Source organism: Oncorhynchus masou, chromosome 15 (assembly GCF_036934945.1).
Source record: "Oncorhynchus masou masou isolate Uvic2021 chromosome 15, UVic_Omas_1.1, whole genome shotgun sequence".
Lineage (NCBI taxonomy): Eukaryota > Metazoa > Chordata > Actinopteri > Salmoniformes > Salmonidae > Oncorhynchus > Oncorhynchus masou.
In genome coordinates, this window is record NC_088226.1 from 62,477,011 (window position 1) to 62,504,760 (window position 27,750).

The 27,750-nt window shown below is 47.1% G+C and overlaps 1 protein-coding gene across 1 annotated transcript in view; it reads right to left on the minus strand.

The window, feature by feature from the left end:
• The window catches only part of grm8b (glutamate receptor, metabotropic 8b), a 221,560-nt gene that overhangs the window by 55,850 nt on the left and 137,960 nt on the right, over positions 1 to 27,750 (minus strand). Inside the window, exons 3-5 of the mRNA XM_064989963.1 lie at positions 2,889 to 3,024; positions 1,983 to 2,137; positions 1,687 to 1,824 (exon numbers count right to left, since the gene is read on the minus strand). Coding sequence (XP_064846035.1) covers positions 1,687 to 1,824; positions 1,983 to 2,137; positions 2,889 to 3,024 — 429 coding nt within the window. The remainder of the gene's footprint in view (positions 1 to 1,686; positions 1,825 to 1,982; positions 2,138 to 2,888; positions 3,025 to 27,750) is intronic.

The following is a 27,750-nucleotide window of genomic DNA, read 5'->3' on the forward strand; positions in this document are numbered from 1 at the left end:
CTCTCTTCTGTACCCCGTCACCAGACAATGGGGTTCTCTCTTGTGTACCTCGTCACCATACAATGGTGTTCTCTCTTCTGTACCTCGTCACCAGACAATGGTGTTCTCTCTTCTGTACCTCGTCCCCAGACAATGGTGTTCTCTCTTCTGTACCTCGTCACCAGACAATGGGGTTCTCTCTTGTGTACCTCGTCACCATACAATGGTGTTCTCTCTTCTGTACCTCATCACCAGACAATGGGGTTCTCTCTTGTGTACCTCGTCACCAGACAATGGTGTTCTCTCTTCTGTACCTCGTCACCAGACAATGGGGTTCTCTCTTGTGTACCTCGTCTCCAGACAATGGTGTTCTCTCTTCTATACCTCGTCCCCAGACAATGGTGTTCTCTCTTCTATACCTCGTCCCTAGACAATGGTGTTCTCTCTTCTATACCTCGTCCCCACACAATGGTGTTCTCTCTTCTATACCTCGTCCCCATACAATGGTGTTCTCTCTTCTGTACCTCGTCACCAGACAATGGGGTTCTCTCTTCTGTACCTCGTCCCCATACAATGGTGTTCTCTCTTCTGTACCTCGTCACCAGACAATGGTGTTCTCTCTTCTGTACCTCGTCACCAGACAATGGGGTTCTCTCTTCTATACCTCGTCCCCAGACAATGGTGTTCTCTCTTCTATACCTCGTCCCCAGACAATGGTGTTCTCTCTTCTATACCTCATCCCCATACAATGGTGTTCTCTCTTCTATACCTCGTCCCCAGACAATGGTGTTCTCTCTTCTATACCTCGTCCCCAGACAATGGGGTTCTCTCTTGTGTACCTCATCACCAGACAATGGGGTTCTCTCTTGTGTACCTCGTCCCCAGACAATGGTGTTCTCTCTTCTATACCTCGTCCCCAGACAATGGTGTTCTCTCTTCTGTACCTCGTCCCCAGACAATGGGGTTCTCTCTTCTGTACCTCGTCCCCATACAATGGTGTTCTCTCTTCTGTACCTCGTCACCAGACAATGGGGTTCTCTCTTGTGTACCTCATCACCAGACAATGGGGTTCTCTCTTGTGTACCTCGTCCCCAGACAATGGGGTTCTCTCTTCTGTACCTCGTCCCCAGACAATGGTGTTCTCTCTTCTGTACCTCGCCCCCATACAATGGTGTTCTCTCTTCTGTACCTCATCCCCAGACAATGGGGTTCTCTCTTGTGTACCTCATCACCAGACAATGGAGTTCTCTCTTGTGTACCTCGTCCCCAGACAATGGTGTTCTCTCTTCTATACCTCATCACCAGACAATGGTGTTCTCTCTTCTGTACCTCATCACCAGACAATGGTGTTCTCTCTTCTGTACCTCATCCCCAGACAATGGTGTTCTCTCTTCTGTACCTCATCACCAGACAATGGGGTTCTCTCTTGTGTACCTCGTCCCCATACAATGGGGTTCTCTCTTCTGTACCTCGTCCCCATACAATGGTGTTCTCTCTTCTGTACCTCGTCACCAGACAATGGTGTTCTCTCTTCTGTACCTCGTCCCAAGACAATGATGTTCCCTCTTGTGTGGAAATGGTAGCCAAGGTTAGGGTTGTTTCTGTTACCACAATTGAACAAGTATTTTCAGTGAATACTTTTCCAGTTATGCCCTCCTCCCCCCAAAACACCCACAGTCCCAGTACATAAGATAGAACATGCTGTACCTGTGCATTTTTTGGGGCTCCCAGGTCGCTTGCCATGCATCCCTAACTTGCACACAAAGTTTTCTTCCCAGAATTCAGCAAACCACACGTTCCTCCTGTTGTTGGAGAGGGAACGGCTCCGGAAGTAACGGTCGAAAGCTGGGATAAGGACAATATAAACGTATTTCACCTTCAGGTTAAAGCCACACTTCATAACACATAATGGTTGTACATCTCACAGTGCTAGAAACACATCCATTATGCCCCATGGTTTGCTGGGCACGGTCAGCGAGGCTCAGTCTCCCTTGATCTCTCACCGTCTATGGAGGCTCTCTTGGGGAGGATGGTGACGGCCCCCTCTGCCACTCTCTCCTGCTGGACCACAGGGGAGATCTTGGAGCCCCAGCTGTCTGAGCCCACCCACAGGAAGTGACCCGTCTGGTTGTTGCGTTTGGCCGCATCCAGGATACGGCTGTGAGAAAAAGGATAAGGAAGTTGTTACATTTCAGTGAAATTCACTTACTGTATGGATTTGACCCCAACTGCAGCATTATCCAATCTGCGATACATTTCCGATATCTCCAATGATCTATCTAAGCTTGCAAGCCTGATGGGTTTCATATGACTATTTTTTTAAATGGGTAAATGTGAAACAATGCCATATTAAAGTTTTGATTCCTGTAAAGTCACCCTCCCAAAGTCCTCAACTCCTCCTGAGTTCCACCTCAGGGAGATCCGGCCTAATATAACACTATTAGGAAAGCTGCATGGCTCTAGCTAGTCCTCAGGATTTTGGGAAACTGAGTTTACTTCTTACCCTCTGGTGCATGGGGGATTGAGTTGTTTCCCTACCTCGGGTTGCAGGTGTTCAGGTGAGAAGTACGGGAAGAATGCTTTCATTCCAGTTCTAATATTCAACTGTTCATATTACCATCACCGGCTAATTCAATATTAATCAGATGAAGTCGAGATAACCTCTGAGTCCTATGTGCTGAAAGGAACAGCAATGCAAGCCACTGCACCACATAGACAAGGCCCTTTTACCAAGTGTCCTGGAGTTAATCGAAACATTGTTATCTCAATCCACAGTGAGGAGTTTGTGGATTAACTGATGGAGGATAAACCCTCTGTACTTGACTCGATGGTGCCTAGAGTGTACTGACTAAAGGAGAACGTGTGTGTGTATGTGTGTGTGTGTGTGTGAGAGAGACAGAGACACGCACCGAATGTCGTCCTCATTGGCAAACATGATGACGGCTCGGGCGTTGGAGGTCTCCAGCAGTCGCAGGATGAGCTTGTCAAACTCCCCCGGCATCGGCTCCCTGGGGATCTTCAGAGACTGGGCAATGCACACGCCACCTGTGGGGAGAGGAAGAGGTGGATAGAGAGAGGGGGGTGAAGGAGAGAAAGAAGTGGAATGTGGTAGACAGGGGAGGGGAAAGGAGTGAGAGAAAAGGAGAAATATAGGGAGGGGATGAGAGAGAAGGGGAGTGTAGGCATAGAGGGGGAACGATGGAGGAAAATAGAGGGGGGAAGGTAGAGTGATGGAGAGAGGGTTGGAGAGAGAAGTGGAGGGCTTGCAAGAGAGGCAAGGAGAAGAGATATATGAGTGAGGAAAGGGTGGGAGAGAGAGAGGAATGGAGGGGTGGAGACATGTTGCGGCGAGAGAGAAAAAGGAGTGAAGAGGTGGAGATGTGAAAGTGTTGAGTAGAGCGAGATAGAGAGACATAGAGAGAGCCAGTGAAGGAGAGTGAATATGAGAGAGAGAGAGAAATAGAGATAGAGGGTGAGAGAGAGAGAGATTTTTGAGTTTTAAATAATCTTTATTGGGTCTGGGGGCCAACCACACAATAAAGACTCATACAAAACCACAGTTACACATCAATTAAAAACACAACTCCAAATCCTCCTCCACAGTAACTAAACACAACAGCCTCTGAATACCCCATATGCTCAAAAACAGATCAATATTGTTGACAAGTTTATAATAGGCAAACTCAATCCTTTGTCTCACTGCCAACATTCCCTCGAGAATTCTCACCACATCCACAGTCCCCTGTCCCCGAATACTGTTCTTTCGGGTCTTCCATATCACTAATTTTGCTGCCCCTAACACAAAATTAAGCAACACAACTATACTCTTTTGACTGAACCTGTTCTTTGGCCCAAATATATACAGTTGGGAAGAGAAAACCTCTCCCAACGTTGAGAACCAATGGCAGTATCAGTCACATACTGCAGATGAAGCACTGGCAAGTAGTCGCAGACCTCAGCGACGACCTTCCTCAGTAGGCGGGATGATCGGATCCCCGCTCTTTCTCCCAGCTCCTCCAACGATCTGCTCCTGCTCTGCATCAGATGACCCAGCTTGGTACACCCCACGCCTAACAGGCATGAACGTAGGCTAGCTGAACCCAGAACACGGGACTGGATGGCAGTGTTGTGAAAAAGAGGCTCTTCAAAAAGCCACATCCCTGGTGGCGTGCAGCCCTTACGGGACTTGACAAGCACTCTCCAAGTCTGCATAACAGACTCATAAAATGGAGTCAGGCCAGGCAAATCACCCCCCTCCAGCTTTAAGAGGAAAGGGTGCTTGTCTAAGCCCAAACAGTCCGCTCTCCTCATCAATATGTAGGCTGTTTCGACCCAGCTAGAACCGTCTCTGTACAACAATCTCTGGGCTGCTTGGAGCCAGAAAGCCATGATTCTAGAGGAAATGTCCACCAGGCCTTGCCCACCCTCGTGCAGTGGCAGGTACAGGGCTGCAGCTTTAATCCAGTGTTGTCCAGACCAGAAGAAATTGACAAGGGTCCTCTGAAGCTCTTGAATCAGACCCTTTGGTGGCTGCAAAATCATTAGTCTGTGTCAGAGGGTAGAGGCAGCAAGATTATTAGCTACCAGGACCCTTCCCCTATAAGACAGCTGGGGCAGCACCCATTTCCACCTTGACAGTCTGGCACACACTTTCTCCGCTACAGCCTCCCAGTTCTTTTTCTGAAAGACATCGGAGCCTAGAAAACCCCCCAAAGTCTTCATCCCATCTCTGCCCCACTGAAGCTCCCCTGGTAACCGTGGAGCGGACCCCGTCTGAAGCCCCCCTGGTAACCGTAGAGCGGACCCCATCTGAAGCCCGCCTGGTAACCGTGGAGCGGACCCCATCTGAAGCCCCCCTGGTAACCGTAGAGCGGACCCCGTCTGAAGCCCCCCTGGTAACCGTGGAGCGGACCCCGTCTGAAGCCCCCTGGTAACCGTAGAGCGGACCCCGTCTGAAGCCCCCCTGGTAACCGTGGAGCGGACCCCGTCTGAAGCCCCCCTGGTAACCGTGGAGCGGACCCCGTCTGAAGCCCCCCTGGTAACCGTGGAGCGGACCCCGTCTGAAGCCCCCCTGGTAACCGTGGTGCGGACCCCGTCTGAAGCCCCCCTGGTAACCGTAGAGCGGACCCCGTCTGAAGCCCCCTGGTAACCGTGGAGCGGACCCCGTCTGAAGCCCCCCTGGTAACCGTGGAGCGGACCCCGTCTGAAGCCCCCCTGGTAACCGTAGAGCGGACCCCATCTGAAGCCCGTCTGGTAACTGTGGAGCGGACCCCGTCTGAAGCCCCCCTGGTAACCGTGGAGCGGACCCCGTCTGAAGCCCCCTGGTAACCGTGGAGCGGACCCCGTCTGAAGCCCCCCTGGTAACCAAAGAGCGGACCCCGTCTGAAGCCCCCCTGGTAACCGTGGAGCGGACCCCGTCTGTAGCCCCCCTGGTAACCGTGGAGCGGACCCCGTCTGAAGCCCCCTGGTAACCATGGAGCGGACCCCATCTGAAGCCCCCCTGGTAACCGTGGAGCGGACCCCGTCTGAAGCCCCCCTGGTAACCGTAGAGCGGACCCCGTCTGAAGCCCCCCTGGTAACCGTAGAGCGGACCCCGTCTGAAGCCCCCCTGGTAACCGTGGAGCGGACACCGTCTGAAGCCCCCCTGGTAACCGTAGAGCGGACCCCGTCTGAAGCCCCCCTGGTAACCGTGGAGCGGACCCCATCTGAAGCCCCCCTGGTAACCGTGGAGCGGACCCCGTCTGAAGCCCCCCTGGTAACCGTAGAGCGGACCCCGTCTGAAGCCCCCCTGGTAACCGTAGAGCGGACCCCGTCTGAATTCCCCCTGGTAACCGTGGAGCGGACCCCGTCTGAAGCCCCCCTGGTAACCGTAGAGCGGACCCCGTCTGAAGCCCCCTGGTAACCGTGGAGCGGACCCCGTCTGAAGCCCCCTGGTAACCGTAGAGCGGACCCCGTCTGAAGCCCCCTGGTAACCGTAGAGCGGACCCCGTCTGAAGCCCCCTGGTAACCGTGGAGCGGACCCCGTCTGAAGCCCCCTGGTAACCGTGGAGCGGACCCCGTCTGAAGCCCCCTGGTAACTGTGGAGCGGACCCCGTCTGAAGCCCCCTGGTAACCGTAGAGCGGACCCCGTCTGAAGCCCCCCTGGTAACCGTGGAGTGGACCCCGTCTGAAGCCCCCCTGGTAAACGTGGAGTGGACCCCGTCTGAAGCCCCCCTGGTAACCGTGGAGTGGACCCCGTCTGAAGCCCCCCTGGTAACCGTAGAGCGGACCCCGTCTGAAGCCCCCCTGGTAACCGTGGAGTGGACCCCGTCTGAAGCCCCCCTGGTAAACGTGGAGTGGACCCCGTCTGAAGCCCCCCTGGTAACCGTGGAGTGGACCCAGTCTGAAGCCCCCCTGGTAAACGTAGAGCGGACCCCGTCTGAAGCTGACCTGCCCACAGCGCTTCACTCTTTCCCCAATTGACTCTAGCTGAGGAGGCCCCCTCATACACCTTTAAAGCGTTTGAGAGAACCTTAACATCCTCACCCCCTGTAATAAAAACTATCACGTCATCTACATACGCAGACAGTGCTATCGTGGGACCCTTCATTACACCTGGCACAGAGAAACCAGTAAGCTTCACTCTTAAAAAACAAAGCATTGGTTCAATCGCCAGACTATATAACTGCCCTGAAATTGGGCATCCCTGCCTGATGCCCCTTTGAACAGGGATGGGGCAACTCAAACCACCCCCCACCTTCACCATAAACGAGGCCCCAGCATACAGTAAATTCATCCAAGACAAAAAAACATCCCCAAACTCAAAGGCTTTCATTGTTTTAAACAAGTACTGGTGGTCCACACGATCAAAAGCCTTCTCCTGATCCAAAGAAAGTAAACCCACATTTACATCAGACAGTTTACAAATCTCTAAAGCATCTCTTATCAGAAACAAGTTGACAACAATAGAGCGATCAGGTACACAGTAGGACTGGTCCTTGTGGGTCAACAATCCCAGATACTCTTTCAACCTGTTTGAGAGACATTTCGAAACAATTTTGTATTCAGCACACAGCAAAGCAACAGGTCTCCAATTTTTTTATGAGAGCCAAATCCCCCTTTTTTGGCAACAGTGAAAGCACAGCACGTTGACAGGATACAGGAAGAGAACCCTCATGAAAAGATTCACTCACCACTTCATAAAAATCCTCCCCAATAGACCCCCAAAAGTGCTTATAAAACTCAGATGGTAAACCATCGATGCCAGGGGCCTGTTGAGAGCTGCATAACTGCTGTGGACAGCTCTTGCAGTGTAATGTCAGAGTCCAATGCGACTCTCTGCTCAGGTCCCAATTGAGGAAGACCGTGTAACAACTGTTCAGTACACAGAGAGTCACAACCTTCAGCCTTATAGAGGACCGAGTAGAAAGCCATGGCATGTTGACGCATTTCACTGTCATCCGTGGTCACCTTCCCATCAGGGAGACGAAGGCAGACCATCTGTTTACGTTGCAATGGCGACTGCCCTAGGTTGTTTTTTTTAAGCGCTAGGAGCATCCATATCCTTGAGGGAAGCGAAACGAGACCTAATCAAGGCACCCTTCACTCTTTCATGCAGAAACGACCTCAGTTCATGTCTCTTGTCCTGTAAGTTCATGACTAGTCCAGGGTCGTTCTGAGTGAGCGGCTTCAATCCAATAGATGTGATGTCCTGTTCAAGGGCCTTGATAGTCTCTTTAACTTCAATTTTAGACAGAGCAGTATACTGTTGACAAAATACTCGTATTTGGGCCTTCCCAACCTCCCACCATTGTCTCAAGGACTCAAAATTACCTTTTATAACCCTCCATTTTTCCCAAAACAACAAAAACCTGTAACAAAACATGACATCATGTAACAATTTAACATTAAAATACCAGTAAGGTGATGACCTTCGTGGACAGGACAAGTGAATATCAACAGTAACAATATGATGATCAGAGAAACCCACAGGATTAATGGCACACTTTCCAACCCTACTACAGTATTGCTCAGATACATACAACCTGTCTAACCTTGCTGCACTGATACGACCTTCATTAACCTTTAGCCATGTGTACTGCCTAACTTTTGCATTCCTTACTCTCCACGCATCAGAAAGCTCAAACTCAGTTCATAGGCCAGACAGGCAAGTGGCTGACCGCAGGTGAGGTTCTTCAGCGGTGCGATCAACAGTAAAATCCACTGTACAGTTCCAGTCACCCCCTAAAACCATACACCCCTCTTGATCACACTGTCTTAAGGTTTCCTTTATTTGATCAAATATAGCAATACGCTCTGTACCCTCATTAGGAGCATAAACATTCAAAGAAATATAAATATATAACATCCACCTTGACTAATAAAACCCGACCCTTGACAATCTCTGTTGTAGATACCACAGTCACCCCTAAGCCCGAGGAAAACAAGATTGCCACCCCAGCACTGAAATTAGAACCATGCTACCCCTCCCACCACATACCCCAGTCAACCTCATTTTCCTCATCACTATGTGTCTCCTGTAGGAAAACTACATTACGCCTTTTCTGTTTTATTACTTCTAATACCCAAGCCCTCTTATTCCTGTCCCTCCCCCATTAATACAGAGATAACCCACCCTTAGTACTTCCATGTAGAAAAGAAAAAAGAAAAGCAGAAGAAACCACAGAGAAACCAACGAGAAAAAAGACACCCTATGAAGCATCATGATCATCATCATTATTTTAATCTTCTCTTAACTTGACCACGTTTCCCACCACCTTTTGCAGCTGCAACTGCAGTAATACATTTCCTCAAGCGAAACCCCTTCTTCTCACTCAATTGGTCTAACCCCACCGTCTTCTGTAACATCACAGCTGACCTCACAAACTTATCAACATCAAAATAATCTGCCAATTTGACAGATTTCCCAAAAGTCTGATCCAGAAACTCATTTACCTCCTCTAGATCATAAACTGAGTCATCACCAGCTGCTATCATATCAAAAGAGATAACCATATCCTTCTCCTGATCCTCAGCTGAGACCACAGACAACTGACTCCCCTCTACCACATCCCTTTCAACATTCCCCACTTGCACCTCATCATTCGTACCAGGCATCTCCTCCACCACCTGGGAGACTAGCCCCACCTGAACCTCATTACTCATAGTGGGCATCTCCTCCACTACCTGGGAGCCTAGCTCCACATGAACCCCAGCACTCGTAGTGGGCATTTCCTCCACTCCCTGGGAGCCTAGCTCCACATGAACCTCCTCTTGTACCCCGTTACTAATAGTGGGCATCTCCTCCACTACCTGGGAGCCTAGCTCCACATGAACCCCCTCCTTTATCCCAGAATTCGTACTGGGCACCTCCTCCACTACCTGGGAGCCTAGCTCCACATGAATCCCATCCTTTATCCCAGCATTCGTACTGGGCACCTCCTCCACTACCTGGGAGCCTAGCTCCACATGAATCCCATCCTTTATCCCAGCATTCGTACTGGGCACCTCCTCCACTACCTGGGAGCCTAGCTCCACATGAATCCCATCCTTTATCCCAGCATTCGTACTGGGCACCTCCTCCACTACCTGGGAGCCTAGCTCCACATGAATCCCATCCTTTATCCCAGCATTCGTACTGGGCACCTCCTCCACTACCTGGGAGCCTAGCTCCACATGAATCCCATCCTTTACCCCAGCACTCGTACTGGGCACCTGCAAACCATTCTGAGGAACTGGCTCTTCAGAAACATCCTTACCTTCTACAACAATACCTTTCTGCAGCATAAAATTTCCATCTAATACAAGTTGCAACTCCGTGCCCTCAACACGGATAACTTGTTCCTCAGCAACAGGTGCTTTTGGCTGCTCTACCGCTGTCGGTCCACCTGTCCCTACATCAGTGGGCCCAGGCGTTACGAGGACCACCTGCGCCCCTCCCTCGGCCTTCTCCCTTTTCGGGCAAGCATGTCTCTTATGACCAACATCCCCACACTCAAAACACTGTTGACTACCCGCACTAGCATAAGCCATATACATTCTATTGTCATACCTGATTTTAAACGATAACTCTAAAGTCTGCTCCGGTGAGTCCAAAAACATAAACACCTGTCGCCGAAATGACATAACCTGTTTCAACGCCGGGTGTTTGCAACCCAATGGGACAACCTTATTTGAACTGGCGAACTTCCCAAAGCGCAATAACTCGCGCTTCAATAGTTCATTTGGAATAAACGGCGGTACATTTGAAATCGTTACTCTTGTTGACGGAGAAAAAAAGTGTCGTAACTTGAATAAACATTCCTTTAAGAAGTACACCATGCTCAACCATCCGATCAACCAGACACTTTTCTTTAAGAAGTACACCATGCTCAACCATCCGATCAACAAGACACTCTTCTTTAAGAAGTACGCAATGCTCAACCATCCGATCAACAAGACACTCTTCTTTAAGAAGTACGCCATGCTCAACCATCCGATCAACAAGACACTCTTCTTTAAGAAGTACGCCATGCTCAACCATCCGATCAACAAGACACTCTTCTTTAAGAAGTACACCATGCTCAACCATCTGATCAACAAGACACTCTTCTTTAAGAAGTACGCCATGCTCAACCATCCGATCAACAAGACACTCTTCTTTAAGAAGTACACCATGCTCAACCATCCGATCAACAAGACACTCTTCTTTAAGAAGTACACCATGCTCAACCATACGATCAACAAGACACTCTTCTTTAAGAAGTACACCATGCTCAACCATCCGATCAACAAGACACTCTTCTTTAAGAAATACCACCAACGCTTTATTCATCCGGGATGCATAAGCAACATTCTCATATCCTACCTTCTCTCCTACGGCGACCAGAAACTCCTCCACCATGACAGTAGCTTCAGTAACACACCTAAAGCCGTGCCGAAGTGACAGGGACGGGCATCCCCATTCGGGCTGCCATCCCCGCCAAAATCAGGGTAATTTCGATACGAAAAACAAAATAATTAATTCTACCACGACAAAAATAATAACCGTAATCATGCACAGAAGAAAACCAAACAAATTGAACTGAAACTGAAAGAAAGTTGTGAATATCTAACTCTCCACAACACACGCACTCCTTCACTCAAACAATTCCCAGCATGCACCAAACACTCCCAGCATGCAGAGAGAGAGAGACAGAGAGAAAAAAGAGGGAAGGTGAGAATAAGAGGGTAAGTAGAGGGGGATAGCAAATGAAAGAGAAGAGAAGATGAGAACGTAAGAAGGTGAAGCAGAGAGCAGAGACAGAAGAGAGAGGAAAGAAAAAGCGACAGGGATAGAGAGTGCAGGGTCATGGCAGAGAGAACAGGTGTAGCGAAATGGATGAAGAGAGGGGGAGAGAGAACAGGTGTAGCGAGATGGGAAAGGGAAGGGTGAGAGTGAACAGGTGTAGCGAAATGGAAAAAGGAAGGGAGGGAGAGAGAACAGGTGTAGCGAGATGGGAAAAGGAAGGGAGGGAGAGAGAACAGGTGTAGGGAGATGGATGAAGAGAGGGGGGAGAGAGAACAGGTGTAGGGAGATGGATGAAGGGAGGGGGGAGAGAGAACAGGTGTAGGGAGATGGATGAAGAGGGGGGAGAGAACAGGTGTAGGGAGATGGATGAAGAGAGGGGGGAGAGAGAACAGGTGTAGGGAGATGGATGAAGGGAGGGGGAGAGAGAACAGGTGTAGGGAGATGGATGAAGAGAGGGGGAAGAGAGAACAGGTGTAGGGAGATGGATGAAGGGAGGGGGAGAGAGAACAGGTGTAGGGAGATGGATGAAGAGAGGGGGAGAGAGAACAGGTGTAGGGAGATGGATGAAGAGAGGGGGGAGAGAGAACAGGTGTAGGGAGATGGATGAAGGGAGGGCGAGAGAGAACAGGTGTAGGGAGATGGATGAAGAGAGGGGGAGAGAGAACAGGTGTAGGGAGATGGATGAAGAGAGGGGGGAGAGAGAACAGGTGTAGGGAGATGGATGAAGGGAGGGCGAGAGAGAACAGGTGTAGGGAGATGGATGAAGAGAGGGGGGAGAGAGAACAGGTGTAGGGAGATGAATGAAGAGAGGGGAGAGAGAGAACAGGTGTAGGGAGATGGATGAAGAGAGGGGGGAGAGAGAACACGTGTAGGGAGATGGATGAAGAGAGGGGGGAGAGAGAACACGTGTAGGGAGATGGATGAAGAGAGGGGGGAGAGAGAACATGTATAGAGAGATGGATGAAGAGAGGGGAGAGAGAACATGTATAGAGTGATGGATGAAGTGAGGGGGGAGAGAGAACATGTATAGAGAGATAGATGAAGAGAGAGAGGGGGAGAGAGAACATGTATAGAGAGATGGATGAAGAGAGGGGAGGAGAGGAGAGAACATGTATAGAGAGATGGATGAAGAGATGGGGAGAGGAGAGAACATGTACAGTATAGAGAGATGGATGAAGAGAGAGGGAGAGAGAACATGAATAGAGAGATGGAGGAAGAGATGGAGGAAGAGGGGGGGAGAAACAGAACAATACTACTCATCACAATAACAGAATAGAGATGAGGGAGCCAGAGAAATCAATCCACCCACCCATCCTCTCTAGTTAGAAAACTGCGTTAAGTTTCAAACCATAAGAGATGGTACCTCCTGGCTTTAGGTGCCTGACATACTGTATTATCGACTTATGTAGTTAGCTTGATGTTTTTCAAAATTGGGAAGTTCTCAGGTGTTGTTGACTCCCTGCTTAAAACAGCGGACACACATACACGTGTGCCATCCTTCTTCCAAAACCTCGGCCAGATGTGGCGAATTCATCACAGGGAATTTAAATAAACAGCACTTGATAAGGCATGTCGGCCCGTCGACAGAAGCGCTCCTCCATCTTTAATGAGGTCCATAATAACCTTCCATCATTTTCAGACTGCTTTAATATATCATTAGGCGCTCTGCTCTGACTTAAGCGATGATCTCTCCTCGAAATCCAATCTCTCCTTGTTACAGTCCATTTAATGACCATCTGCACCTGTTCCATCTCTTTGTGTCTCTTTCAGCTCCATCAGGGGAGCCATCTCACCAAATTTGTACTGTCCCAAACAAAACTAGTTATTATCTCCTCTATTTTTACCCTTTCAAGGGTAATGGCCAATCTTCTCCCCTGGTATTCCCAACCTCCAAATGGTTATGCTTAGTTGTTGTCATCTCTGTCAATGTTGTGTAATTGAGGGAGTTTGGGGCGTGTTGCTGCGTGTCGCTTCTCTGAGGGGTGCCATGATAGGATGTTGTCTGAGGGGAATATCTTAAGGAAATAGAACATCAAATGGAATGTGACATCATCTGGTAACACTTCTGGTTAAATATATGACTGAATGTTTTGTCGGAGGGTAAACAAAGTTTAGAGCTAATCATGATTTAATGTGACCTTCTACACTCCACCAGCCACTTCAGGGAACGGTGCACACACAAACTCTAATCTATCGTTATCTCCTAGGACAGTGTTTCCTAATTACTCCAGTACCCCAACAGCACACAATTTTGTTGTAGCCCGGACAAAACTATACCTGATTCATATTGTGTAATTGAGGGAAGCCCTAATGAGTTGAATCAGATGAGTTTGTCTGGGGCTAAGACTAAAATGTGTGCTGTTGGGGGTACTCGAGGACTGGAGTTGGGAAACCCTGCCCTACAAGGGCTGTCAAGAGATCAGGCACCTTTCACCTGTTAGGGCTATGGGAAATACTGTCCCCTTTTGGATGAATGGTGTGCCCAAAGTAAACAAAAAAAAAAACTGTCAAAAATTGCTAATATATGCATATAATAATTATTATTGAATAGAAAACACTCTAAAGCTTCTAAAACCGTTCGAATTATGTCTGTATGTAAAGCAGAACTCACAGGGCAGCCATTCTCCCAAACTCTCTCTCTCTCCTAAGAAAGTTGCTCCAACTTTGACGTCATCGCCCCCACCCTTCCCAACCAGCTATGGCTCTGGGAACAGTTTCTGTCTCTTCGGCACGCTCCCGTCTTACAGTGAAATGTGCAACTGAGAAAATGGCACGAGTTTTGACTGCTTGGTGGGCCAAAAACTTGGGTGTCACGCGTTTACAGGAGCGCGCTCTGGAAAAACGGACATTTTTTTCCAAGCTCATTGATGTGAGTTCGTTATGTTTGATTTAATCGCCAATTGTTTTGTACGTTAAAAACATCCTAAAGCTTGATTCTGCATTTAGTTTGACCAGTTTAGTCGACATATAATATGTAAATTTGAAGTTTTGATGCGCAATTTTCGTGACCAGAAGTCATTTTTGGGGTAATTCACCCGAAGATGTTAGCTTTTGCTAATACAAAGACACACCAACTGCAACCAAACGTTATATTAGGTAAGTATAACTCCTTCCACGGCATTCTTGTCGAAGACCATCAAAGGTAAGGGAATATTTATGTTATAAAATTGTATTTTTGTCGAATCCAACATAGTAGAGAAATAATGCTAATGGCTGAGCGCCGTCTCAGATTATTGAATATTGAACGAATTCTGTAACGTTAAAAATAAATGTAACACAGCGTTTGCATTAAGAAGAAGTGTATCTTTCTACATATATGTAGAACATGTATATTTAGTCAAAGTTTATGATGTTTATTGCTGTTATCTGGCGTTAGCTGCTGGAGATATTTATAATTTCTCCGGTCATTTCTGCTGCATTTTTTGAACATGGCTCAATGTAAATGGAGATTTATGGATATAAATGGCATATTATTGAAAAAAACATAAATGTACTGTGTAACATGTGCTATTACTGTCATCGGATGAAGATTTTCAAAAGGTTAGTGAATTATTTTTCTTTTAATCCTGCGTTTGTGATTGTGCCAATTTGCATAGCCATGTGGCTACATATTGTATGTTTCCCTAGTGGTGGTTTAACATAAATATGTGCTATGTTTTCGCTGTAAAACATTTTAAAATTCTGACATGCTGGGTAGATGAACAAGGTGTTTATCTTTCATTTAAGCTATTGGACTTGTTAATGTGTGGAGGTTAAATATTTGTAAGAATATTTTTGCTTTCCATGCGTCACCGTGGGGGGGGGTGTGTTCCTAGTTGGGAACCCGTATCCCCTTGTATTAAGAAACCTCTCAGCTCTGTTGACAATCCTGCTATCTAGATATTCAAGTTCAAACAGCAGAGAACTCCCCAGTTACAGTATTCAGAGAACACCCCAGTTACAGCGCTCAGAGAACACCCCAGTTACAGTGCTCAAAGAACTCCCCGGTTACAGCGCTCAGAGAACTCCCCAGTTAGAGTGCTCAGAGAACTCCCCAGTTAGAGTGCTCAGAGAACTCCCCAGTTAGAGTGCTCAGAGAACTCCCCAGTTAGAGTGCTCAGAGAACTCCCCAGTTAGAGTGCTCAGAGAACTCCCCAGTTAGAGTGCTCAGAGAACTCCCCAGTTAGAGTGCTCAGAGAACTCCCCAGTTAGAGTGCTCAGAGAACTCCCCAGTTAGAGTGCTCAGAGAACTCCCCAGTTAGAGCGCTCAGAGAACTCCCCAGTTAGAGCGCTCAGAGAACTCCCCAGTTAGAGCGCTCAGAGAACTCCCCAGTTAGAGCGCTCAGAGAACTCCCCAGTTAGAGCGCTCAGAGAACTCCCCAGTTAGAGCGCTCAGAGAACTCCCCAGTTAGAGCGCTCAGAGAACTCCCCAGTTAGAGCGCTCAGAGAACTCCCCAGTTAGAGCGCTCAGAGAACTCCCCAGTTAGAGCGCTCAGAGAACTCCCCAGTTAGAGCGCTCAGAGAACTCCCCAGTTAGAGCGCTCAGAGAACTCCCCAGTTAGAGCGCTCAGAGAACTCCCCAGTTAGAGCGCTCAGAGAACTCCCCAGTTAGAGCGCTCAGAGAACTCCCCAGTTAGAGCGCTCAGAGAACTCCCCAGTTAGAGCGCTCAGAGAACTCCCCAGTTAGAGCGCTCAGAGAACTCCCCAGTTAGAGCGCTCAGAGAACTCCCCAGTTAGAGCGCTCAGAGAACTCCCCAGTTAGAGCGCTCAGAGAACTCCCCAGTTAGAGCGCTCAGAGAACTCCCCAGTTAGAGCGCTCAGAGAACTCCCCAGTTAGAGCGCTCAGAGAACTCCCCAGTTAGAGCGCTCAGAGAACTCCCCAGTTAGAGCGCTCAGAGAACTCCCCAGTTAGAGCGCTCAGAGAACTCCCCAGTTAGAGCGCTCAGAGAACTCCCCAGTTAGAGCGCTCAGAGAACTCCCCAGTTAGAGCGCTCAGAGAACTCCCCGTTAGAGCGCTCAGAGAACTCCCCGTTAGAGCGCTCAGAGAACTCCCCCGTTAGAGCGCTCAGAGAACTCCCCCGTTAGAGCGCTCAGAGAACTCCCCCGTTAGAGAGCTCAGAGAACTCCCCCGTTAGAGCGTTCAGAGAACTCCCCCGTTAGAGCGTTCAGAGAACTCCCCCGTTAGAGCGTTCAGAGAACTCCCCCGTTAGAGCGTTCAGAGAACTCCCCCGTTAGAGCGTTCAGAGAACTCCCCCGTTAGAGCGCTCAGAGAACTCCACAGTTACAGCGCTCAGAGAACTCCCCCCGTTAGAGCGTTCAGAGAACTCCCCCGTTACAGCGCTCAGAGAACTCCACAGTTACAGCGTTCAGAGAACTCCCCCGTTAGAGCGTTCAGAGAACTCCCCGGTTAGAGCGCTCAGAGAACTCCACAGTTATAGCGTTCAGAGAACTCCCCTGTTACAGTGCTCAGAGAACTCCACAGTTACAGCGCTCAGAGAACTCCACAGTTACAGCGTTCAGAGAACTCCACAGTTACAGCGTTCAGAGAACTCCCCTGTTACAGCGCTCAGAGAACTCCACAGTTACAGCGCTCAGAGAACTCCCCAGTTACAGTGTTCAGAGAACTCCCCCGTTACAGCGCTCAGAGAACTCCACAGTTACAGCGCTCAGAGAACTCCACAGTTACAGCGTTCAGAGAACTCCCCCGTTACCGTGTTCAGAGAACTCCCCAGTTACAGTGTTCAGAGAACTCCCCCGTTAGAGCGTTCAGAGAACTCCCCCGTTACAGCGCTCAGAGAACTCCACAGTTACAGCGTTCAGAGAACTCCCCCGTTACAGTGCTCAGAGAACTCCCCCGTTAGAGCGTTCAGAGAACTCCCCCGTTACAGCGCTCAGAGAACTCCACAGTTACAGCGTTCAGAGAACTCCCCCGTTACAGCGTTCAGAGAACTCCCCCGTTAGAGCGTTCAGAGAACTCCCCCGTTAGAGCGTTCAGAGAACTCCCCCGTTAGAGCGTTCAGAGAACTCCCCCGTTAGAGCGTTCAGAGAACTCCCCCGTTAGAGCGTTCAGAGAACTCCCCCGTTAGAGCGTTCAGAGAACTCCCCCGTTAGAGCGTTCAGAGAACTCCCCCGTTAGAGCGTTCAGAGAACTCCCCCGTTACAGCGCTCAGAGAACTCCCCCGTTAGAGCGTTCAGAGAACTCCCCGTTAGAGCGTTCAGAGAACTCCCCCGTTACAGCGCTCAGAGAACTCCCCCGTTAGAGCGTTCAGAGAACTCCCCCGTTACAGCGTTCAGAGAACTCCCCCGTTAGAGCGTTCAGAGAACTCCCCCGTTAGAGCGTTCAGAGAACTCCCCCGTTAGAGCGTTCAGAGAACTCCCCCGTTACAGCGCTCAGAGAACTCCACAGTTACAGCGTTCAGAGAACTCCCCCGTTACAGTGCTAAGAGAAGATCGTCATCAAACTCAGTTCAAAGGCTTTGCACCTGTTAATATGACACTCCATTTACATTAGAGTTATTTTGCAGACACTCTCATCCAGAGCGACTTACAGCAGTGAGTGCATGCATTTTCATATTTTTTCTTACTGGTCCCCTGTGAGAATCAAACCCACATCCCTGGCGTTGCAAGTGCCATGCTCTACCAACGGAACCACTTTTTTCAACATTATCGGCAGAATGAATACACCCATGATCGCACACAACCACAGTTTGCTTCAGTGTTTTTACTTGTACACCGTATACAATCCTCTATGAATGTATATCAGTGGAGGCTCCTAAGAGGAGGAAGGGGAGGACCATCCTCCTGTTAGGTTCTAAATATCAGAGTAAGAACTCAACGGACACTATGAAAGTTTAAACCAAGTTTATTCACCCAAAAGGATTAAGCAGCTATTAGTGGTGGTATATATACTCCAATTTGGGGTAGTATCTCCTCCTTCTCTCTAAACACTATAGCTCTGTTGCTAGGCAGGAAATGAAGTCACACCAATAAACTGTTCCTTCTCCCTTAACGTGACCTGACCTGACCTCGGCCCCCTCCATCACTAATCCACGGCTCCCCACAGTGCCTGCCAACATGTGATCGTTTTCCCTGTACTCAACACATTCCAAGCTTAATTGCCTCCACCATAACCATTCCTTCTACAGATAACATTAACTTATGGTGTAGACCCTAGACTATGGCACCCCTCATGCCTCTATTATAATTAATGATTAATAATATTAAAAGTTTAGAAAAATACAAACCCATCACTCCTCAGTGAATTTCATAAAAACAAAAACAGTGAAACATTAAAAAAGTTATCTTTTGGCCTCCCGATTGGCACAGCTGTCTAATGCACTGCATCGCAGTGCTCATCGCTTTCTAGCAACTCCTTGTGGCAGGCTGGGTGCCTGCAGGCTGACCTCAGTCGTCAGGTGAATGGTGTTTCCTCTGACACATTGATGTTAAGAAATGCAGTTTGAAGGGTCATGTTTCGGAGGACTCATGACTCATCCTTCACCTTCCAAGCCTGTTGGGAAGTTTCAGCAATGAGACAGCAATGAGACAAAGGAGGTAAAATACACAAACAAACATATGTATCCTTTTTAGATACTAAATACTAAATATATTTACGCCACCAAATAATTGATTAAAACACACTGTTTTGTAATGAAGATCTACAGTAGCCTCAATAGCACTCTGTAGGGTCGCACCATGTTGTACACCTAGTTTCCATCCTCCTCTGGGTACATTGATTTCAATACAAAACCTAGGAGGCTCATGGTTCTCAACCCCTTCCATAAACTTACAGAGTAATTATGACAACTTGCGGAGGATGTCCTCAATCAGAGCTCTTGCAGCATGAACTGACATGTTGCCCACTCAATCAAAGAAGCAAGAGAAAGAGAGAGAGAGAGAGCTATATTTAGTTGTATTTTTTCACTTTCACTTAGCTAGTGAACGCAGATAGCTAGTTTGGCCTACTCAAACACCCGCCCCAAACAGAGAGGGATGCTATGTTAGCTAGCTGGCAATGGTTATCCAACACTGGAACTCTGTCCACTGGGATTCTCTGCCTCTAACCCTATTACAGGGGCTGAGTCACTGGCTTACTGGGGCTCTCTCATGCCGTCCCTGGAAGGGGTGCGTCACCTGAGTGGGTTGATTCACTGATGTGGTCATCCTGTCTGGGTTGGGCCCCCCCCTTGGGTTGTGCCGTGGCAGAGATCTTTGTGAGCTATACTCAACCTTGTCTCAGGATGGTAAGTTGGTGGTTGAAGATATCCCTCTAGTGGTGTGGGGGCTGTGCTTTGGTAAAGTGGGTGGGGTTATATCCTTCCTGTTTGGCCCTGTCTGGGGGTGTCCTCGGATGGGGCCACAGTATCTCCTGACCCCTCCTGTCTCAGCCTCCAGTATTTATGCTGCAGTAGTTTATGTGTCGGGGGCTAGGGTCAGTTTGTTATATCTGGAGTACTTCTCCTGTCCTATTCGGTGTCCTATGTGAATCTAAGTGTGCGTTCTCTAATTCTCTCCTTCTCTCTTTCTTTCTCTCTCTCGGAGGACCTGAGCCCTAGGACCATGCCCCAGGACTACCTGACATGATGACTCCTTGCTGTCCCCAGTCCACCTGGCCGTGCTGATGCTCCAGTTTCAACTGTTTTGCCTTATTATTATTGGACCATGCTGGTCATTTATGAACATTTGAACATCTTGGCCATGTTCTGTTATAATCTCCACCCAGCACAGCCAGAAGAGGACTGGCCACCCGACATAGCCTGGTTCCTTTCTAGGTTTCTACCTAGGTTTTGGCCTTTTTAGGGAGTTTTTCCTAGCCACCGTGCTTCTATACCTGCATTGCTTGCTGTTTGGGGTTTTAGGCTGGGTTTCTGTACAGCACTTTGAGATATCAGCTGATGTACGAAGGGCTATATAAATAAATTTGATTTGATTTTGAACTCTTCCAAGTCAAGGTAAACTTTTGGTTCAATTCATTTATTCCCACTGGGGCCCACCGGTGTAACTACTAAACTTCTTTCTGACTAAACACTGTACTGTATGATTGTAGCGGGTTAACTAACGCATTAATTCTAGTAGCTATGTTGACTATGAATTTAATATGGTGACAACAATGTAGGCTGTGTGTGGAGATTCTTTGGATATGATTTGAAGACTTGGCTTGGAAAGGTTGACCCGCCAAACCACGCTTCTTAACACCTGCACGTTTAACCTGGAAGCCAGCCACACCAATGTGGCGGAGGAAACACCATTCAAATGACGACCGAGTGTAACGCTTCTGTAACGACAGACTCTGGGAGACGAGAAGCAAGTACAAGTTTTGGATTAAATAATAAATAGACATGAAACAAAACAAGAACAGCGTCTGGACAGGAGGAACATAACAATATCAATGCTGACTCGGGAATGAAACTGAGGAAGTGACAGATATAGGGGAGGTAAATGACGTAATGGAGTCCAGGTGAGTCCCATAATTAGCGTAAGATGCAGGTGCGCGTAACGATGGCGATGGTGGCAGGTGTGCTTAATGATGAGTGAACTGATGACCTCAAGCACCAGAGTGGTGCTGTAATAGAAATAAGGTCATTCTCATTTAAAAAAAATTACCGTCCTCCATCATCTTAAATGTCACCGACCGGCACTGAATTATCTGCTCAATGATACATCCCACTTGTCCAAGTATCTATCTTGCAGGTGGGAGTGTCATCTGCGTGTGCACAACCAATATTTCTGAAATCTAGTCAAATTCCCAATTTGATGAATTGTCCTCTAATGAATGGACAGAACCCCCATGGCACTACATAGTAATTAAACCACTAAATGAGCTGCCTCACTCAGAGCTGCAAACTGGGGACAGGTCTTATTAAGATGAGACTGATTAATATGCTCCATTTTTATTATGCAATCATTGGTCATAAATGACTTACATCACCCGTTCTGGCCTTATGAAAACCACATGACGAGGGGGCATTTACAGGTGATTGCCTCTAATGATGGTGTGACAAATGAAGAGTCGGAGTGCACTAGCTGTGTGTTGAAGACAGTCCAATTCTCACTGTGTAATACCATCTCTTTTGTAAGCTGCCTTTCCTTCCTATTAAATATTAACAAAGGCTGCTGAGGTTGGCGGTTGCAGGGGATATCAGGGGATATTACAGTACCCGGGCACTGCAACAATCAGGACTCATTGCAGCCAGTTGGGATTTGATGCTGGAGTATCAAATTATACAGGGGAGAGTGGCAATATCAAGCCAGACAGGGATTTCATGTGTCAGTATCCTATGTTCAGCTAACAAGTCGGTTCTGTATGGAATAAGGCACACCATGCCCATGTTACAGTGCTAATCATGATAAATCTTTGAAAATCAACCAATCTCCACACTGTTGTTGCTCATTCGGGGAAAAGTGGTTTAAAGCACTAAGTGCAGGGAACTTCATTCTTCTGGTGGTATGAAATTGACATTCCCTCATGTAACAAGACTATTTATATTCTGCTTGTTGATACTTCCTCATGAAACAACACTGGTGTCAGATGTGTTATTTTTTAATTGGATCAAATTAATTATGTCGGAAATATCGGTTAGAGTGGAAAGGCGTTGTGTTGATAATTCCTACGACACCTCTACAAATGCTTAAAAACAGAAAACCTTCAGTTGATGACTCTAAAACCATGTAACGGATTGACATTCTCGTAGTGAGATGCTGGAGTAACAGGTAGGTCGGTGCGATTGCAGTGAAAGTTGTTATGGGTTCTCTGTACACCTTTGCAACAGTATCAAAGCGCAAGTGTTGTTCTATGTGTCGAACTGCTTTGCTTTAACTTGGCCAGGTCGAAGTTGTAAATGAGAACTTGTTCTCAACTTGCTTACCTGGTTAAATAAAGGTAAAATTAAAAATTAAAAAATGAAATATGTAACTAATGTGGAATTAGTTAGCCGTTTGTGTACTAATTTGTTTGAGGTCGGGGGATTGTGAAGCCCAGGTCATCTGATGCAGCATTCCATCACTCTCCCTTTTGCTAAAATAGGCCTTACATTGCCTGGAGGTGTGTTGGGTCATTGTCCTGTTGAAAAACAAATGATAGTTCCACTGAGGCCAAACCAGGTGGGATGACGTATCGCTGCAGAATACTGTGGTATCCATGGTGGTTAATTTTGCCTTGAATTCTAAATACATCACAGACAGTGTGACCAGCAAAGCACCCCCACACTATAACACCTCCTCCTCCATGCTTTACGGTGTAAAATACACAGGCTGTCACGACTTCCGCCGAAGTCGGTTCCTCTCCTTGTTCGGGCGGCGTTTTGCGGTCGACGTCACCAGTCTTCTAGCCATCGCCGATACACCTTTCATTTTCCATTTGTTTTGTCTTGTTTTCCCACACACCTGGTTTACATTCCCTCATTAATTGATGTGCATATAACCCTCTGTTCCCCCCATGTCTGTGTGTGGAATTGTTTGTTGTAAAGTGTATGTGCACTTCAGACTGGTTTGCGATGGGTTATTTCAACCCACATTTTGTTGTTCTGGGTGCAGTTTGTTTTGCCGCATTAAACTGCTCCGGTTGTTACCCATTTCTGCTCTCCTGCACCTGACTTCCCTGCAGCCAGTTACACATGCAGAGATCATCCGTTCTCCCACACCGCGTGTCACAAAGACACAGCGGTTGGAGACAGAAATCTCTAATTTAGACTTCAGACCAAAGGACAAATTTCCACCGGTCTAATGTCCATTGCTTGTGTTTCTTGGCCGAAGCAAGTCTCTTATTCTTATTAGTGTCCTTTAGTAGTGGTTTATTTGCAGCAATTCGACCTTGAAGGCCTGATTCACAGTCCCCTCTGAACAGTTGATGTTGATATGTGTCTGTTACTTGAACTCTGTGATGAGTTCAAGTACACTAATGAACTTATCCCTTGTAGCAGAGGTAACTCTGAGTCTTCCATACCTGTGGTGTTCCTTATGACAGCCAATTTCATCATAGCGCTTAATGGGTTTTTGCGACTGCACTTGAAGAAACGTTCAAAGTTCTTGGAATTTTCCGTATTGACTGACCTCCATGACTTAAAGTACTGATAGACTGTTGTTTCTTTTTGCTTATTTTAGCTGTTCTTGCCATAATATGGACTTGGTCTTTTACCAAATAGGGCTATCTTCTGTATACCACCCCTACCTTGTCACAACACAACTGATTGGCTCAAACGCATTAAGAAGAAAATAAATAACACAAATTAACTTTTAAGAAGGCACACCTTTTAATTGAAATGCATTCCAGGTGACTACCTCATGAAGCTGGTTGAGAGAATGCCAGTGTGCAAAACGGTCATCAAGGCAAAGGGTGGCTATTATATTTTGATTTGTTTGTAACTTCTTTGGTTACTAAATGATTCCATATGTGTTATTTAATCGTTTGGATATCTTCACTATTATTCTACAATTTAGAAATTAGTAAAAATAAAGAAAAACCCTTGAATGAGTAGGTGTTCTAAAACTTTTAACCGGTAGTGTAAATATTGCATATCTTCCAATACTGAGGTGTATGTGATATATACATGCCAAAGGCTGAGGAACATGCGGAGAACTTTCACTCTTCAATTAATACAGTGCATTCTGAAGTAACTTATTTGCATAAGTAGTCAGACCCTTTGCTATGAGACTTGATAATTAACCTCAGGTGCATCTTGTTTCCATTGATCAGCCTTGAGCTGTTTCTATAACTTGATTGTCCACCTGTGGTAAATTCAATTGATTGGACTTGATTTGGAAAAGCAAGAACCTGTCTATATTAGTTCCAGCAGTTGACAGTGCATGTCAGAGCAAAACCCAAGCAATTAGGTTGAAGGAGTTGTTCGTAGAGCTCCGAGAATGGACTGTGTTGAGGCACAGATCTGGCGAAGGGTACCAAAACATTTCTGCCACATTGAAGGTCCCCAAGAACACAGTGGCCTCCATCATTCTTAAATGGAAGAAGTTTGGGACCACCAACACACTTCCTAGAGCTGGCCGCCCAGCCAAACTGAGCAATCGGAGGAGAAGGGAGGTGACCAAGAACCCGATGGTCACTGACAGAGCTCCAGAGTTCCTCTGTGGAGATGGGAGAACCTTCCAGAAGGACAACCACGCCTGCAGCACTACATCAACAAGGCCTTTATGGCAGCGTAGCCTAGTGGTTAGAGCATTGGACTAGTAACTGAAAGGTTGCAAGATTGAATCCCTGAGCTGACAAGGTACAAATCGGTTGTTCTGCCCCTGAACAAGGCAGTTAACCCACTGTTCCTAGGCCGTCATTGAAAATAAGAATTTGTTCTTAACTGACTTGCCTAGTAAAATAAACGGTTAAAAAAAATACAAAAAAAAATTAAAAAGCTGCTCCTCTGTAAAACTCTCAGACCATTGGGAACAAGATTCTCTCTGGTCTGATGAAACCAACATCTTTGGCCTGAATGCCAAGCATCATGACTGGAGGAAACCTGGCACCATCACTACGGTGAAGCATTGTGGTGGCAGCATCATGCTGTGCGGATGTTTTTCAGCGGCAGGGACTGGGAATTCTAATTCTAGATTTAATTGTGGATTGGAGATGCTTAATGTGAGTCTGGAAGGAGAGTTTACAGTCTAACCAGACACCTAGTATTTGTAGTTGTCCACATATTCTAAGTCAGAACCATCCAGAGTAGTGATGCTGTATGTGCGGGCAGGTGTGGGCAGTGATCGGTTGAAGAGCAAGCATTTAGTTTTACTTGCATTTAAGAGCAGTTGGAGGGCACGGAAGGAGAGTTGTATGACATTGAAGCTCGTCTGGAGGTTAGTTAACACAGTGTCCAAAGAAGGGCCAGAGGTATACAGATGGTGTCGTCTGCGTAGAGGTGGATCAGAGAATCACAAGCTGCAAAAGCGACATCGTTGAAATATACACCCCCATAGAGACTGCCAGAGGTCCGGACAACAGGCCCTCCGATTTGACACACTCAGTGAAGAGAAGTAGTTGCACTGTACATCAGCCTAACAACAAAAAAAATCACACTGTTTATCCAAAACTCCAGCTCTCAAAAGCTGGGATATATGGGCTTTCTCATCCCATCCCTTACAATTATTTTTTTCAGCAAAAAAAAGCACCTGAAACATGGGTACAACACTAATCTACAACTTACATCTCCTCTGCATACTTTTGTTACTTTTGTTGCTAGTCCAATTTGTAAGTCGCTCTGGATAAGAGCGTCTGCTAAATGACTTAAATGTAAATGTAAATGTAATGTTACACAACTGTTTTTTACACAACTTCTTTACATTACAGCAAGTGTATTATACAACGCAGCAGTGTACTGCACAGTCTTGCTCCTTTTCTCCTCTCATTAGAGTTCCATGTTTGCCTCAGAAGATTCTGTTAAAAAAATTTTTTTTACCGTTGTCATATCATTGCTTCCAGTGCTGCCCCTGGGATAAGCACAGGCCTTTTGAAGATGTTCTGTGGATGAGCTAGTGCCTCAGACAAGGAAGTTACAGTACAGCATCCAAGCAAGCTCTTTCTCTGACATCAACTGTTCACATTTAATTGCCACAGAAAAACTTGTCTGGAGCCGGAAAAGCTGGCACGTTGATTGCAGAGGTGCCGGCCATTGAAAGACTCTCACAAAGAGTTGATGCACTTATGTTTGCGGTAGGTATTCAAATCTATTCACTCTAGAAAGCACATTTTGTTAAATTTTTGTTTTTAAACAGGGCAGATGGATATGAAGCTGAAAGAAAAGAAACCCTTCTTGCTCATGAGCCCTCTGTGCTCTGAGTTGATCTGATGTAACGGATCTCGTCCTCCTCTTCTGAGGAGGAGTAGCGAGAAGGATCGGAGGACCGATGCGCAGCGTGTTAAGTGTCCATAATGTTTAATCAAACACTACAGAACAATGGAACAAAAACAATAAACGAAACAGTCAGTAACAAACACTGACACGGAAGATAAACACCCCCAAACTCACAAGTGAAACCAGGCTACCGAAGTATGATTCTCAATCAGGGACAACGATTGACAGCTGCCTCTGATTGAGAACCATACTAGGCCGAACACAGAAATCCCAAATGATATTAAAACGAACATAGACAACCCACCCAACTCACGCCCTGACCATACTAAAACAAAGACATAACAAAGGAACTAAGGTCAGAACGTGACATCTGAGGTGAGCTAAAAGAGACCTCTTGAAAAACATAGCATGCAGATACACTACATGACCAAACATATGTGGTCACCTGCTTGTCGAACATCTCATTGCAATATCATGGGCATTAATGTGGAGTTGGTCCTTCCTTTGCTGCTATAGCAGCCTCCCCACTTCTGGGAAGGCTTTCCACTAGATGTTGGAACATTGCTGCGGAGACTTGATTAAATTCAGCCACAAGAGCATTAGTGAGGTCGGGCACTGATTTTGGGCTATTAGGCCTGGCTCATAGTCGGTGTTCCAATTCATCCCAAAGGTGTTTGATGGGGTTGAGGTCAGTGCTCAGTGCAGGCTAGTCAAGTTCTTCCACACCGATCTTGACAAACCATTTCTATATGGACCCCGCTTTGTGCACGCGGGGCATTGTCATGCTGAAACAGGAAAGGGCCTTCCCCAACTGCCACAAAGTTGGAAGCACAGAATCATCTATAATGCAATTGTATGCTGTAGCATTAAGACTTTCCTTCACTGGAACTGAGGGGCCTAGCCCGAACCATGAAAAAAAATTCACATTTGGCACTATGCATTGGGGTAGGTAGCGTTCTTCTGGCATCAGTAAAACCCAGATTCGTCTGTCGGACTGCCAGACGATGAAGAGTGATTCATCACTGAAGAGAATGTGTTTCCACTGCTCCAGAGTCCAATGGCGGTGAGCTTTATACCACTTCAGCTGACGCTTGGTATTGCGCATGGTGATCTTAGACTTGTGTACGGCTTCTCGGCCATGGAAAACCCATTTCATGAAGCTCCTGATGAACAGTTATGTGCTGACGTTGCTTCCAGAGGCAGTTTGGAACTCGGAAGTGAGTATTGCAGCCAAGGACAGACAATTTTCTGTAAGCTTGTGTGGCCTACCAATTTGCGGCTGAGCCGTTCTTGCACCTAGATGTTTCCACTTCACAATAACAGCTCTAGCAGGACAGAAATTGGACGAACTTACTTGTTGGAAAGGTGGCTTCCTATGACGGTGCCAAATTGAAAGTCACTGAACTCTTCAGTACATCCATTCTGCTACAAATGTTTGTCTATGGAGATTGCATGGCTGTGTGCTCAGTTTTATACACCTGTCAGCAATGGGTGTGGCTGCAATAGCCGAATCCACTAATGTGGAGGGGTATCCACATACTTTTGCGTATATAGTCTTATGTCTGGCGTTACTCTCTTTTTAAGAGGATGGTTACATCAGCCCCAAGACTGCAGTTTGAAGTCCTCTCATCTCTGACTACTGTGTGGACAGCGTGGTGAGAGATTCAGAATGCTGCAGTGATATCAAACCCCTCTGAAACCCCTGTAGCCCAAACATTCTCAGATGTCATTTCTAAGAGCGAGCTGGCCCTC